The 13,226-nt window shown below is 44.8% G+C and overlaps 1 protein-coding gene across 1 annotated transcript in view; it reads right to left on the bottom strand.

Moving 5' to 3' along the window:
• ZDHHC8 (zinc finger DHHC-type palmitoyltransferase 8) overlaps positions 1-13,226 on the bottom strand; it is a 125,615-nt gene that overhangs the window by 15,776 nt on the left and 96,613 nt on the right. The window contains exons 2-5 of the mRNA XM_056859382.1: positions 10,809-10,930; positions 8,212-8,369; positions 3,294-3,466; positions 226-328 (exon numbers count right to left, since the gene is read on the bottom strand). Coding sequence (XP_056715360.1) covers positions 226-328; positions 3,294-3,466; positions 8,212-8,369; positions 10,809-10,930 — 556 coding nt within the window. The remainder of the gene's footprint in view (positions 1-225; positions 329-3,293; positions 3,467-8,211; positions 8,370-10,808; positions 10,931-13,226) is intronic.

The raw sequence follows: 13,226 nt of genomic DNA, 5'->3' as shown, positions 1-13,226 counted from the left end.
ATAAAGAGACGAAGATACATGAAGTTGCCTTATACTGTCGGCCCACTGGGCCATCTTACAGTATTCTGATTGGCAGGTTAGATAAAAGTCTTCCCCAACACTTGCTAACCAAGACCTTTTGACTAGTGATATTAGAAACTGAGCCTGGAGCTTTCTGCACGAAAAGCATGTGCTCTAACATGGAGTCACGTCCCCAATGCTTAAACATATAAATTACCTCCTTACCTGTTCGTTGGTTGTGCGTCCACGGGCCACAAGAACAATATGGAAGCCTGTGAGGCCGATGACCGGAATAAAAAACAACCCAGCCACACACATGACAGCCATACTGTGTCCCCAATGTTAAGGAAAGTCTAGCATTTAAATTAGGACAGAAATGACTGGAAGAGAATGGAAAGCATGTCAGAGCCTTTCAGAAGGAGATCTGGAGAAACCTAACCTTTTCAGTTTCGGTGAAAACGATGAACTGTGCTAAACCGGGAAGCTCTAGAATTTTACAGAAATGGTTAACAATAACAGTAGGAGTCCATGTTCATGGTAGACCTTCATACAGACTATATTTTTATGGTGTCGGTGCCCGACACCAACCACACAAGCATGTCACCTTAACGTAGAGTAGGAGGCCCAGCAACCAGGGGGCACATGTGTGTGTGTGTGTGTGTGGACATTTTCTGGCGATTCCTAGAGAGGCATGGCATCTCTTCCTTTTTTCTGGAATTGATATCATACCGCTGCTGATGACATTAAAAAAGTTTTCCTGTTGGTTACTGGCATGCCGGCAGTCAACGCCCACTGGGGATGGGAGATTACCCACCCTCAGCAGGTCCAGGTTCTTCTGGTCCAAGGCATCTAGCAAGAGATAGGGTCCCAGGACCCCTGGGACACAGCTTAGGTTAGGGACACAGGTATATGGCAACCCTAATGTTGTGGTTTGATGTGCATTCCCAGATCCACCATCATGCATCCACCATACAAGGCTGGCATCAGGGGTTGGCATCCTATGGCTGCTGTCAAGGCCTGGAGCCTTGGGAGGTCCACCATCAATCCCTGACTCACCACGACACAGCAGCAGCATCCACCACTGCTTACGCTGCCGGTGCTTTGTGACATTGGCAGGACTGGCCCATCCCAGGGCAATTAGGACACCTCCAGTCCCGTTCAAACAAGGGAGAAGTGACGAGAACTTGGAGGAAGAACAGCAATTGCTGCCCCTTCCTTAGCGACTGTCTGGTGGTGACGTCAGCTGCTCTTAGCCACCATCACTGGCCCCTTGCCAGGCAAGTGATGGTGATAACAAGCAGCCAGGGCCAGATTAAGACCTTTTGAGGCCCTAAGCACTTAAAAGATTTTGGTGCCCCCATATATATGTAAAAAACCCAACAATTAATATTAAATTATTTATATGTGTGTGTGTGTGTGTGTGTGTGTGTGTGTGTATGTATGTATGTATGTGTATATATATTGAGCCTAGTGTGATTATTCTCAGTTTCCACTTTTTCTTCATCCTTATGTGTGTGTTTTTTTAAGGATAAGAGTAAAAATTTTTGATGCTGGTTGTTGTTTTTTTAGTCTTTGTATGCATGTAATTTTTTTCATTTATTGTGGGGGGCCCTTTTTGTGGACCCTGGTTCAGCTGCACCATTTGCAGTTTTGCACCATACTGTCCATGGTGAATCCAGCAATGGAAAATTTCTATGGCGCCCCCCTTCCCTAAGTGCCCTAAGCACCTGCTTATTTTGCTTAATGGCTAATCCACCCCTGCAAGCAGCCAACCACCTGCTTCCTGCCTCTGCCTGAATGAGGTAGGGACAACTGGAGTGGAGGAGAACAAGGTGGTGTTGGTGTGCTCGGGGACTGGCAGAAGGCATTTGGCTGAGGGCCTCACCTACACTGAAATGGTAGCCGCTGATTAGGTAGCCACATCCTCTGCAGAGGGCTTTGAGGAAGAACTTTCTCCATCGCCTCTACAGATGCATTTTTCAGGGGCAAGTTCTCTCTTTTCTTTTCATATGGCAGAACATCACGCGGCCATGTGAGCTCCCATCTGCCATCTCAGAGTTTAATGAGAAGTAGCAACAGGAGATTCATGGATTTTCCCCCTGCCGTTCTGTAAACTGCAAATAACTGCTGGGGAGGTGTGGAGGAAGAGTTTGGATCAGGACTGCCGGAGGCACTGAGATTAACTCTCTCACAGTATGCCATCTCTACCCCACACACCTGCAGAGTCCAGGTGCTTATATATTTCTGTCCCTGCACTGACCTGAATGGTCCAGGCTAACCTGATCTCATCAGTTCTGGGAAGCTAAGCAGGGTCGGCCCTGGTTAGTATTTGGATGGGAGACCACCAAAGCAGCCCAGGGTTGCTAGGCAGAAGCAGACAATGGCAAACTATCTCTGAATGTCTCTTGCCTTGAAAACCCTATAGGATTGCCATAAATCAGCTGCAATTTGATGACACTTTACACACACACACTCACACACAAGGCAAACAGAAGCCCCAGGGATGAAGAAGTGTTGCAAATGCAGAAAAAGACACAGAGGAAATGGTTAATCCTCCTTGCCCCAATTTGATCTGGAGCCCTGCTGCTGTTTGCAATTTAAAATATGGGGAGGGAGAATTGCTAAGGGAAAGAGAGCATTTGACCCCTTCCTCCCATCTCTCTTCTGCAAATTAAAAAGCAATCCTAAACAGAGTGACATCCCACCAATTTGAACGGGAAGTGTCGTCAAGTTGCAGCCGACTTGTGGCGACCCCTCAAAATGTTCAAGGCAAGAGGTGTTCAGAGGTGATTTGCCATTGCCGTCCTCTGAGTAATGACCCAATCCAATACTAACCAGGGCCAACCCTGCTTAGTTTCTAAGATCTGATGACATCTGACTAGCCTGGGCCATTCAGGTCAGTGCTCAATGCACTTAGAAGGGTGTAAAGCTGCTGAACATGGCACTACAAAGCTAAAAGGGCCTCTTGAAAGGAAATAAACACCTTCTTCCCTCAGCGTTCTTCAAAGTAGCTTTCTGGGGCTGCAAATAAGCATTTTTAAAAATCCACGGAAGACATGATCCACGGGTGTTTCACAGCGGGTCTGGTTTGGCCCTACAAAGAAGACCTACATTTGTGGGATGGTGTGAGACAAGCCACCTCAGAGAGAGAACTTGCCATAGGCCAGAGAGCAAGGGCTTCAGAGCGGGTAACAGAATAATACTGAAGGAAAGCAACTAAGCTTACACAATCCCAATGCAGCCCAGTACTTCTAGTGCAGCTGTGAACATCCCACGTGCCGAAAGAAGGATACGTGATGGCAGTGTGTACCGCCCCCAGTTTTTCCGCGTGGTTTAAAACGAAGATGAGCCCAAAAGTGAACACTCCAACCATGTGGGCGCTTAAGGACAGCAAGAAAAGGAAAAAATATCGGTAGTTCCTCCGTCCTATGCAGTTATTAACCCAAGGGCAGTGATGGTCAAAATCCTTGTAAAGAGAGGAGAGAATGAGACAAAAGTGTTAACATCCAAAAGAAGCAACGTGATCCAAAAGTTATACCCAATATGTAAGCAAGGGTAAGAACCAAAACAAACTAGTTGGTGAAATGGGCATTGGTCTGAGCATCTCAGCTCTGGAGATTATTTGGAAAGTAAGCTAAGTTTCTAGATCTCAAGCGTTTTGAAGAAAAGCGTAAAAATATGAAACAGTGACTGGTAAAGCCTTTGAAGCAATAATGGGTCTATCTCTGGCTTCCAGTTATCGGTTTTAAATTCAACACAGTGACTCCTTAATCCTTCCCCAATCTGATTTTCTGCCCTAGAAAAATCACTAATTTTATCTGTTTGTGTCGATTTTCTTGGGATCTTAATGCGGAGAACAGCATATAAACATACCAAATAAGTTACATTTTCTCTAACTTAACGCTCATCCATTTTATATCCACCACCTTTGCTATGGCAATAAAATAAATTCTAAACTCCGTCAAACGACGAACTGTTCTCTATTGTCTGGAGATCAGCTGTAATAGCAGGAGATCTCCAGCTAGTATCTGGAGGTTGGCAACCCTACTAAGTACCATGGCTCCCATTGGCAGAGTTCCTGGTTGGAGTCCCCTCCCTTACGAACACCATACACAGAATTTGTCAGAAGCTAAACCTTTAGTCATATCCATACCCCTGTAAGAATTGCTAACACATGTTCAGGATTTCCTAAATCATATATCGAAAACAAAAAGAGTCCTCGAGAGCACATAATTTCTAAAACTGCTTTGGTCGTATCGAGCGTAGCTCACAATTCTGCTCAGCCCAACGACTGTTTTTTTCTCCTTAAATCACTACCTCCCAGCAATCGCAAAATGTTTCCTTTTCTTCATTTTTTGTTGTAAAAACACTATACGCGTTGGAATGTTTTGTGAACAAAAAAAACCCCCAGCACTTTATCTCTTCCCTCTTGAATCATAAAAAATAACGAGGCAATCGGCAAAACACAACTGTTCCAAGAACAAAAGTAGTTATGTGCAGCTCTGGAAACTTTGGGAGTGAAACCTCATTCTTTAGGCCTTTTATTGAAAAAGGGAAATGGCAAGGGAATTCCTTTTTGGTCTGGCTGTGGTGCGCACAGGTGGAGTGGGGGAGACGCAATCAACTGCTCCGCAGTTCATAAAAACCCTCTGTGCATGGTGAGCCACTGTCTTTTCCCCGACTTCAGATAGAGACTGCAGTTAGCAGAGGTACAAAGTACAATCCAACCCCCCCCCAAAGCCATGTGATTACAACCAAGCGAAATAATACAAATCCAGATGTACGCTTAGGGCCAGATGGGAAGGGTGGTTGTTCCATGTTTACTTATCCACACTGCCATTTGTCCATATATAAAGAAGATGAATAATTGGTTTTTTATATGCCAACTTTCTCTACCACTTAAGGCAGAACCAAACCGGCTTGCAATCACCTTCCCTTCCCCTCCCCACAACAGATACCCTGTGAGGTAGGTGGGGCTGAGAGTGTGACTAGCCCAAGGTCACCCAGCTGGCTTCATGCGTAGGAGTTGGGAAACAAATCTAGTTCACCAGGTTAGCGTCCACCGCTCACGTGGGGGAGTGGGGAATCAAACCCAGTTCTCCAGATCAGAGTCCACCACTCCAAACCACCGCTCTTAACCACTGCACTACGCTGTCAGGAAATAGAGGGGTAATTTGTGTCAGAAGTTCTTTATTGCTGTCGTTGTTGTTATATTCAGTTATAGTCCACAGCTCTCACTGGCACTCAAGGCGTATTACATGTATGATCAAAACTTTTCAGTCATTCAGTCAGTGGATAACAATAAGATGATAACATCACTCGAATCTAACAGCAAATATTCCTAGTAAAAGAAAATAATGTGGTTCGTCTGGGAGTGTAGAACAGGGGGGGAAAGACAAATTACAAGACAAGCTAACATATGTGTTTAAAGCGGCAAGACCATCAGTGTAAGATAGGGTTGCCAACCCTGGGTTCGGAAATACCTGGAGATTTGAGGGTGGAGCCTGGGAGAGCAGGGTTTAGGGAGGGGAGGGACCTGGGTAGGGTATAATGCGATAGAGCTGACCCTCTTAAGCAGCCATTTTCTCCATGAGAAGTGCAGTAAATGTTTTAAACAAACAAATAAATAAGCAATTTATGTAGTCTGGAGATCAGTTGTAATTCCAGATCTCCAGCCCCTACCTGGAGGTTGGAAGGAAAAATACACCTATGCTACAGCTAAGCGGTTAGCAAGAAAAAACAGCACAAGGCTCTCTATATATTTCAAGTACAAAAACTATATTAAATAGATAATGCTAATTGACAATGTGACAAATGTGAATTACCACCCAAAGTGCAACAAAACAAATAGTATAGACAATACAAACATAAAAATTCTGTCAATATACATCAAAAAGTTATTTTTTCTTAATTGCACATATCAATGTTTCACAGTTTTCAAGTAGTGCATCAATTACAGTTTCATTCTTTTTGCCCATAAGGCTAAAAAGAAATTAAGTATAGCTTCTGAAGAAGTCTTCTCAGCCAGAAAGGAAAATGGGAACACCTTCTGAATTGTTCTGCAAGTTTTTGCCGCTAGGGGCTTAATCAGCGTGTCAACAGCACAAACGGCTCCTAATCGCCCCGCAGGGCTTGTCGTTTAGACTCTACCTCTCAGGGCCGGTTTGACTTGCAGATCGAAGAGTGTAGGAAAAATGTTATTCCCTAATAAAGGTCACCCAACCTCACTATGCTTGTAGGGATTCCAGCCTCCAGGTGGGAGCTGGGGATCCCCCGGAATTACAGCTAATCTCCAGACTACAGAGATCAGTTCTCCTGGAGAAAATGGTCATTTTGGAAGGTGGACTCTGTGGCATTGTATCCCACTGAGGTCCTGGCCTTCCCCGGGCTCCATCACTAAATCTCCAGGAGTTTCCCAACCTGGATCTGGCAACCCTACCTCCCATCCCCTGCCACTGGGATGGCAACTGAACATGCTTGACCTGACAGACAGGTGAATCAATGCACGTGGACTCCCCCCCTCCAGATCCCACAAATTCTCAGAGCCAAATTAAATACAACCTGTTTGTCATCGAATGCATGGCGGGGTTTAGGCTAGGCTTGTGTTATATATAGAACAGTTGTGTGAATTGGCCCCTAAATCAGGCTTGATTGTTTACTATTGTCTGGCAACAACAGAGCTGCGCTTTACAGCGTAATTGTGAAAATTTAGAACCACAATGCGAATGAAAGAGCTGAATAACAGCCCTTGGCGTACTGACAGCCTCTAAATGGGAACGCAATAGTAAGTACTTCATTGTGACCAAGTGTCTAGGTGGAAATGCAAAAGGTACAGCGGATATTCACACACACACACACACACAATGAAAGAAATCAATGAAGCAATGAAGTGTTTGAGGACACAGTTTATTGACTCAAGAGATATTAACGGCTGTGCCTGTAGGCAATCATAGCTTAATAATGTGGCAAGCCTGTCTGTTGTAGCCAATCAGGGATATAGTTTAATAATGTCGCAAGGTCATCCTGTTGGAACCAATCAGGGATATAGCTTAATAATGTGGCAATGCTGGCTTTTATAGCTAGTCAGGGATGGCAAGATGTGTACCTTCCTTTCCCCAAAGTAGCAATCAGCATTACCCTGGGCATGTAAGAAAGAGCTGCGAGAGCCAAGCAGATTGGCCCAGGGATCCTGGAGATTTTTTGCCTTCCTCTGGGCAGACAGTAGGGATCACTGGGGAAGTGTGTAGGGGTAGCTGTGAATTTTCTGCATTGTGCAGGGGTTGGACTAGATGACCCTTGGGGGTCCTGTCCAGCTCTATGTTTCTACTTTTCTATGGTGTTTTATGCATGGTTGCTTTAACCTCCTTTTTTCCCCGTTTCAGCCAGGATCAAATTTTTCAGTATGCACGATATTTAATTCCTTGGAAGCTCAACGCTGTTCGACGCAAAACGAACCCGGTTTTTCCCATTTCTCTTCTGGCCCTAATTAAACCGTTCATCCTGGATCATTCCGGAGTCACAGAGCATGCATACTCCGTTCTCAGGTTGAGCTTTCACACCCCACCCTTTTCCAACCCCCTCCTCAAAGCAGCATGCTGATGGTTAAACAGGGGGGGGGGGAGTAGATTGGCTTCTCTCACAGCCAATCACAAAGTAGTGGGTAAAGAGGCAGGGATTCAAGTGCTTCCTGCTTCCTGCTACTCGGAGCTCTTTCTGAGCAAAAGAAAGGCTTTTTTAAAATGAGGCTTGGATTTCTCCCCCCCTCCCCCCCGCTTCTTTCAGGTACCTCAATTTTTTGTTCTTAAAAGGCTTTTTTATGCAGCAGTTGGGTTTGGGGAGAAGGAAATCTTCTCTCACGGGGAGCACTGTGAAGTAAGCCAATTACAGAGCAGTATTTAAAGGGGTGGGACTTGATTTGAGCTTGGGAGACTGTTTTTCTGTATTCATGGTTCCATTAGCACACAGTTTCATCCCTGATCATTCAAGCCAATGCATAGTTTTCCCCAACCCGGGTTACTTTAATGTGCGATGAACCCAGGTCCAAGCAGGGAGATCCAACCCATGCATAAAAGACCAATGAATACTAGGCTATTCACCCATCTAAATATGGACAGGGACTTGGACCACATCCAATCCAAGTAGCTGCACCAACTGGCACTGGCCATAATGATCAAAAGAGGTGGTGTTTGTGTGGGGGGTGCACATTCTTACCTCCACACAGTTGTCACAGACGCTGCAATGCGAGCAGCGGGGAGGGCGATAGAAGTGGCAAGTGGCACACCATTTCATCCGTACTTGGATCCCTTTGATCTCCACGTTCTTGTACAGCGGAGCTCGGAAGTCGTCATCTTTATCCTCATCTTCATCTGCTGCTCAAGAGAGCACAGAAACAACAACAAAAAAACAACAACACCAGGACAGATTATTGACAGCGAAGTGAACCAGCAAAGGAGCAACGCGGCATGACCCAGTTCCATCCTCTGCCAATGTCCTATAAAGCACAGGCAAGAGAGACTGGACTGTTCATTTATGGTGGGGAATGGATGGGTGGGAGGGTGAGGGGAACTGCTTTACTGGCAGGGGTCTTGGAGACCCGCTGGGGCAAAAACAACTACAAGGGGTGGATAGGGGGAAGGTTCATCCCACCTCTCTAGCTTTATGGATTTCAAGGGAGGGGCTGTGGCTCAATGGAAGAACCTCTGCTTTGCATGCAGAAGGTCCCAGGTTCAATCCCAGGCATCTCCAGTTAAAAAGGACCAGGCAGTAGGTGGTGTGAAAGTCCTCTGCCTGGGGAGCCATTGCCAATCTGAGTAGACGGTACTAACCTTCATGGACCGATGGTCTGATTCATTATAAGGCAGCTTCAGATGTGTTCGTATTTCTTAGGAGAGGGGCCATGGCTCAGTGGAAGAGCATCTGCTTGGCATGGAGAAGGTCCCAGGTTTAATCCCAGGCATCTCCAGTTGAAACCATCAGGTAGTAGGTGATGGCCCTGACCTGGATGGCCCAGGCTAGATCCCATCAGATTTCAACAGCTAAGCAGGGTCGGCCCTAGTTAGTACTTGGATGGGAGACCACCAAGGAAGTCCAGGATGACTATGCAGAGGAAGGCAATGGAAAACCACCTCTTTTAGTTTCTAGCCTTGAAAACCCTACTGGGTTGCCATAAGTCGGCTGTGACTTGATGGCACCTTACCCACACAGTAGGTGATGTGAAATACCTCCACCTGAGAACCTAGAGAGTTGCTGCCAGTCTGAGTAGATGATACTGACCTGGATGGACCGATGGTCTGATTCAGTATATGGCAAATTCATGTGTATGTTCTAAGGTTCAACAGAATACCCAATTTTACCAAGGGTCTGCTCTCCCCACATCTAGTGTTAGTTCCTATATATAAAGCTTCTGCTCCTGGTCCAATTTGTTTCATTGTACATGAACTCTCAGGAAGCCTGTGTGACATATTGGTGTTTTTTTTTTCCTTTTTAAGTTGAAAAAGAAGAAAACTGGCATGTATCATATTAATAGCCAAGTACAGCACTCTCCGACGCAGATAAGAAAATCCACAAGGGAGAGCTGCCCAAGGCTAGGAGAGATGTTTCTGGAAATGTGCCGGAGGATGAAATAAAACAGAAAACGGTTTTAAATGCTGCATAGAATGTTTGCCCCTACCAGCTGCCCATCAAATGTGATCAAAACTGGCAACGTTGCACATGTTCAAACGTACACAGAGCTGTCAGAAGTCTTAGTCACTGTCCGCATGAAATAAACAATGAAGAATACAGAAATATGGTTTGTGTTAGGAATTCATCCTTATATAAGACAGCTAAACAGTGGCCAAAAGCAAGCCCGTAAATAGACGGATTAATCATTATTATTACTGCTGTTAATTAGGACTGCTACTTTTAGTCAGTTCATCAGTTGAAATGCTCAACCAATAACATTTTGATTGACTAAAAAGGGCCCCTAAACATCAGCTAGCAGTTTTTAAATTATTTTTCATTGTAGAACTTAGAAAAACTGTAGATGGCAACTGAGATCTGGAAAAGGCATTCCTTCTTTTGTGAGAGGGGAAATGCCTCTTCTTGGAGGATGGCACCACATGTCAAGATCTCCTAAAAACGAAAACATGGCTCTGTTTTCCTAAATAACCTGATGTTTCCTCATACCTCATAAGAATATTCATGAAGATTTACAGTACAATCCTAAAGAGAGTTAACTCCAGTCTAGGTCCATTCATTTCAATGGGATTAGACTGGAGTAACTCTGTTTAGGACTGCACTGTCAATCAGTTTAATCGTCTACAGTTCAGGATGCTCAGATTTGTTGAATCAGACAGCAGCCCCAATACTAGTAAAGCTACTGATGAAAAGACTGAGAGTAGGTGGAATTGTCCTTTAATCTACAGAGTCCAAAAGGATGAGTCTCTGTTGCAACGAGGTTACAGTTTAAAACTTAACTCAGGGAAAAAAGAAAAGGACAGGAAAGGCAGAAGATAAACAGGGAAAGAATATTTATTAATTCCCATTAGAGGTACTTCAGTTTAGCTGCACTATGCGAAGGGAACCATGCCAAGCACAGGGATCATGCTTCGTGGAATGGGTAGATTTTAAGAAGGGAACTGAAGGAAATAAGAGAGATGTCACCTTCTGGAAATAGATGGCATCTTCCAGACCCAACTCGCAAGAAAGGAGAAAAAGCCACACCCTTTGAGGGAGCAGGAGAGCTCTGGATAACTTGGGGAGAATTTGGTTGGTCACTATTTTCTTTTCATCCCTTCCTTCCTTCCTTCCCACACACACCCATTTACCTCGTGGAAAAACTCCCGGGTCCATGAATGTCGCCATGCTGAAGTTCGCAAGGACAAAAAGAAACACAAGTCCATTGTACAGAGGGATGGCTGGGGAGACGGCTCTTGTTAACCAGGGGCACCTGCACAGAGACACAAGAGAAAGAGCAGATGATTTGACACTTAAAACATGGTGTGCCTGTGTGTATAAATCCCAAGCCATGGTTTAAAAACCAATGGCAACGCAACATCCAAATTCAGGCGTAGCTTCGCCGAACATTTCCAGACAGGCTTCCTTGCCCTACAGCCAATCAGCCAAGAGGGTAGACAAAAGAATGACAAGCTAACCATGAAAACAACGAGTGGAGGTTCATTTACAGGTAATTAGCTACCCAGGGAGAACTTAATGGGATATTTGGTGATGGTAAATTGTCATCTCCACTGCTGCATAATGGAAGGAAACCTATAAGCATAAACAATTTTGTCAGTTTATTGCAGCCGCATATTTTAACAAGTCCGTAGGAGTTTAAATAAAGGACACAGTGAATCACCATACGCATCGGCCAGAGTTTCTGGTCTCCACCCTTTTGCTGTTCCTTGTATAATTTGTTTCCCGGAATTTATTTGACAGGGTATCAAGTACACTGCGAAAGATTAGAAGCTGCAAAAACTCTGAGAGATGCAGTTGCAGAAACAAAATTGCCAGGTTAAAAATAAAATAAAATAAGAGTATTAAACATATTCATTTCAAGCTCTTGAATATCATCCCTATTGCCAGAATTTTCTCTCAGCACCATACAGTTTCCTCGGATTTGTTTTATTTCCCTTCTTTTTGATATTTTTTCCCTCCACTATAGGGTGTTAACATACATAAATAAGAAGAATCTTGCTGGATCAGGTCCATCTATGCCAGCATCCTGTTTCCCAGTGACCAAAGGCTACGGAAGATTCACAAGTAGGACATAAAAGCCCCTGTTGTTGACCCCAAGCCCCCTGGAATTCAGAGGTACAGTATCTCTGAACATGGTGGTTCCATTTAGCCACCATGAAAAGTATAAAATTAATTTGTTCTTTGCATAAAACAAAATTATGTTTCATTTGCCTTAACACTTCTGAAAGGATAAAGCCACCCTTCCAATTATTATTTTTTGAATTGCGATTATTATTTCATATTAAATTAATTTAAAAAAATCAACCAGGAATGTATTGTGTTGGTTTGACAGGCAGTGACACAGGATTAAAGTGTACTACCAACTTGGTTAGGAGAAAATTTTCCTAGCATGCAATTTGCATAACATGCAAATTCACTTGGGGAACTGGGATATGCTAATCTTACCCTTTGTATAGCTTTTATCACACACACCCCACTCTCTCAACCCCTTTCCTCCAGGAACTGTCACATGCGGCTGCCTGTTAAAACCTGATTTCACCCTCACATTTGGCAGAGCGCGCTTCAAAAGGGAGCTCGCTCGCTCGCTCGCTGCACAGTCAAGGGCTTCTTTGTCTGTGTAATGTGTAGTGTGCTGGCACCTGGTTGGCCACTGGACCTTGGTCTGATCCAGCACGGCCTTTCTTATGTTCTTATGCTCCTTCAGCAACTGGCACAAACGAAAAGAAGAGAGGGATGCTCAGATTATTTCCCATATTTGCATTTCTGCCCTTTCTCCAGGGAGCTCAATATGGTGCCCATGAGCTTCTCTAGTCTTAACAGTATTTTTGCCCTTCATTTATACCCTGCCTTTTGTACTTCATTTATACCCTGCCTACATGGGGACCCAGAGTGGCTTACATCATTCTCCTCTCCTCCATTTTATCTTCACAACAACCCTGTGAGGTAGGTTAGGCCGAGAGAACATGACTGGCTTAAGGTCACCCAGCAAGCTTCCATGGCACAGCAGGGATCCAAACCTGGCTCCCCTAGATGTTAGTCGGACACTCTAACCACTACACCACGTTGGCTCTCTGTCTTCACTGCAATCCCGCAGGGTAAGTTAGGCAGAAATCAAATGGAAGAGTTTGATTGTTGAGCTTAAGCCATGGGTGGACAAACTCTGGCGAGTGTGCAAAACAACTGTGTGCCAGTCCTGATCGTCTGGCACGCAGGGGCAGTTCTCTACCCAAGGGACGGCCTATCCAAGGCACTGGCAGTGCCACCGGAACTTGGGTCTCAGGCACACCATCGTTTTCACAGGTGGAAGTAGTCTTTTCTGGCCCCAAAGGCTGCCAACCGCTGCCTCAGGCCGTAACAGTCAACAAAGAATAAAACGAAACACATCCATAAAACTGGCTGTTTTGCTAAAGAATCCCCACGAAGTCAACAACATTAATGAGTCCTTTCTGAACAATCCTGCTTTCCCACCAAGAAGTAATTAGAGTCCTTGGGAGACAAACCAATAGAGGAGAGGACAGTGAAAAAGGGATTTAAAACCTCATACTTTC

Source organism: Euleptes europaea, chromosome 13 (assembly GCF_029931775.1).
Source record: "Euleptes europaea isolate rEulEur1 chromosome 13, rEulEur1.hap1, whole genome shotgun sequence".
Taxonomy (NCBI): Eukaryota; Metazoa; Chordata; class Lepidosauria; order Squamata; family Sphaerodactylidae; genus Euleptes; species Euleptes europaea.
This window is presented reverse-complemented; position numbering and strand designations above follow the sequence as displayed.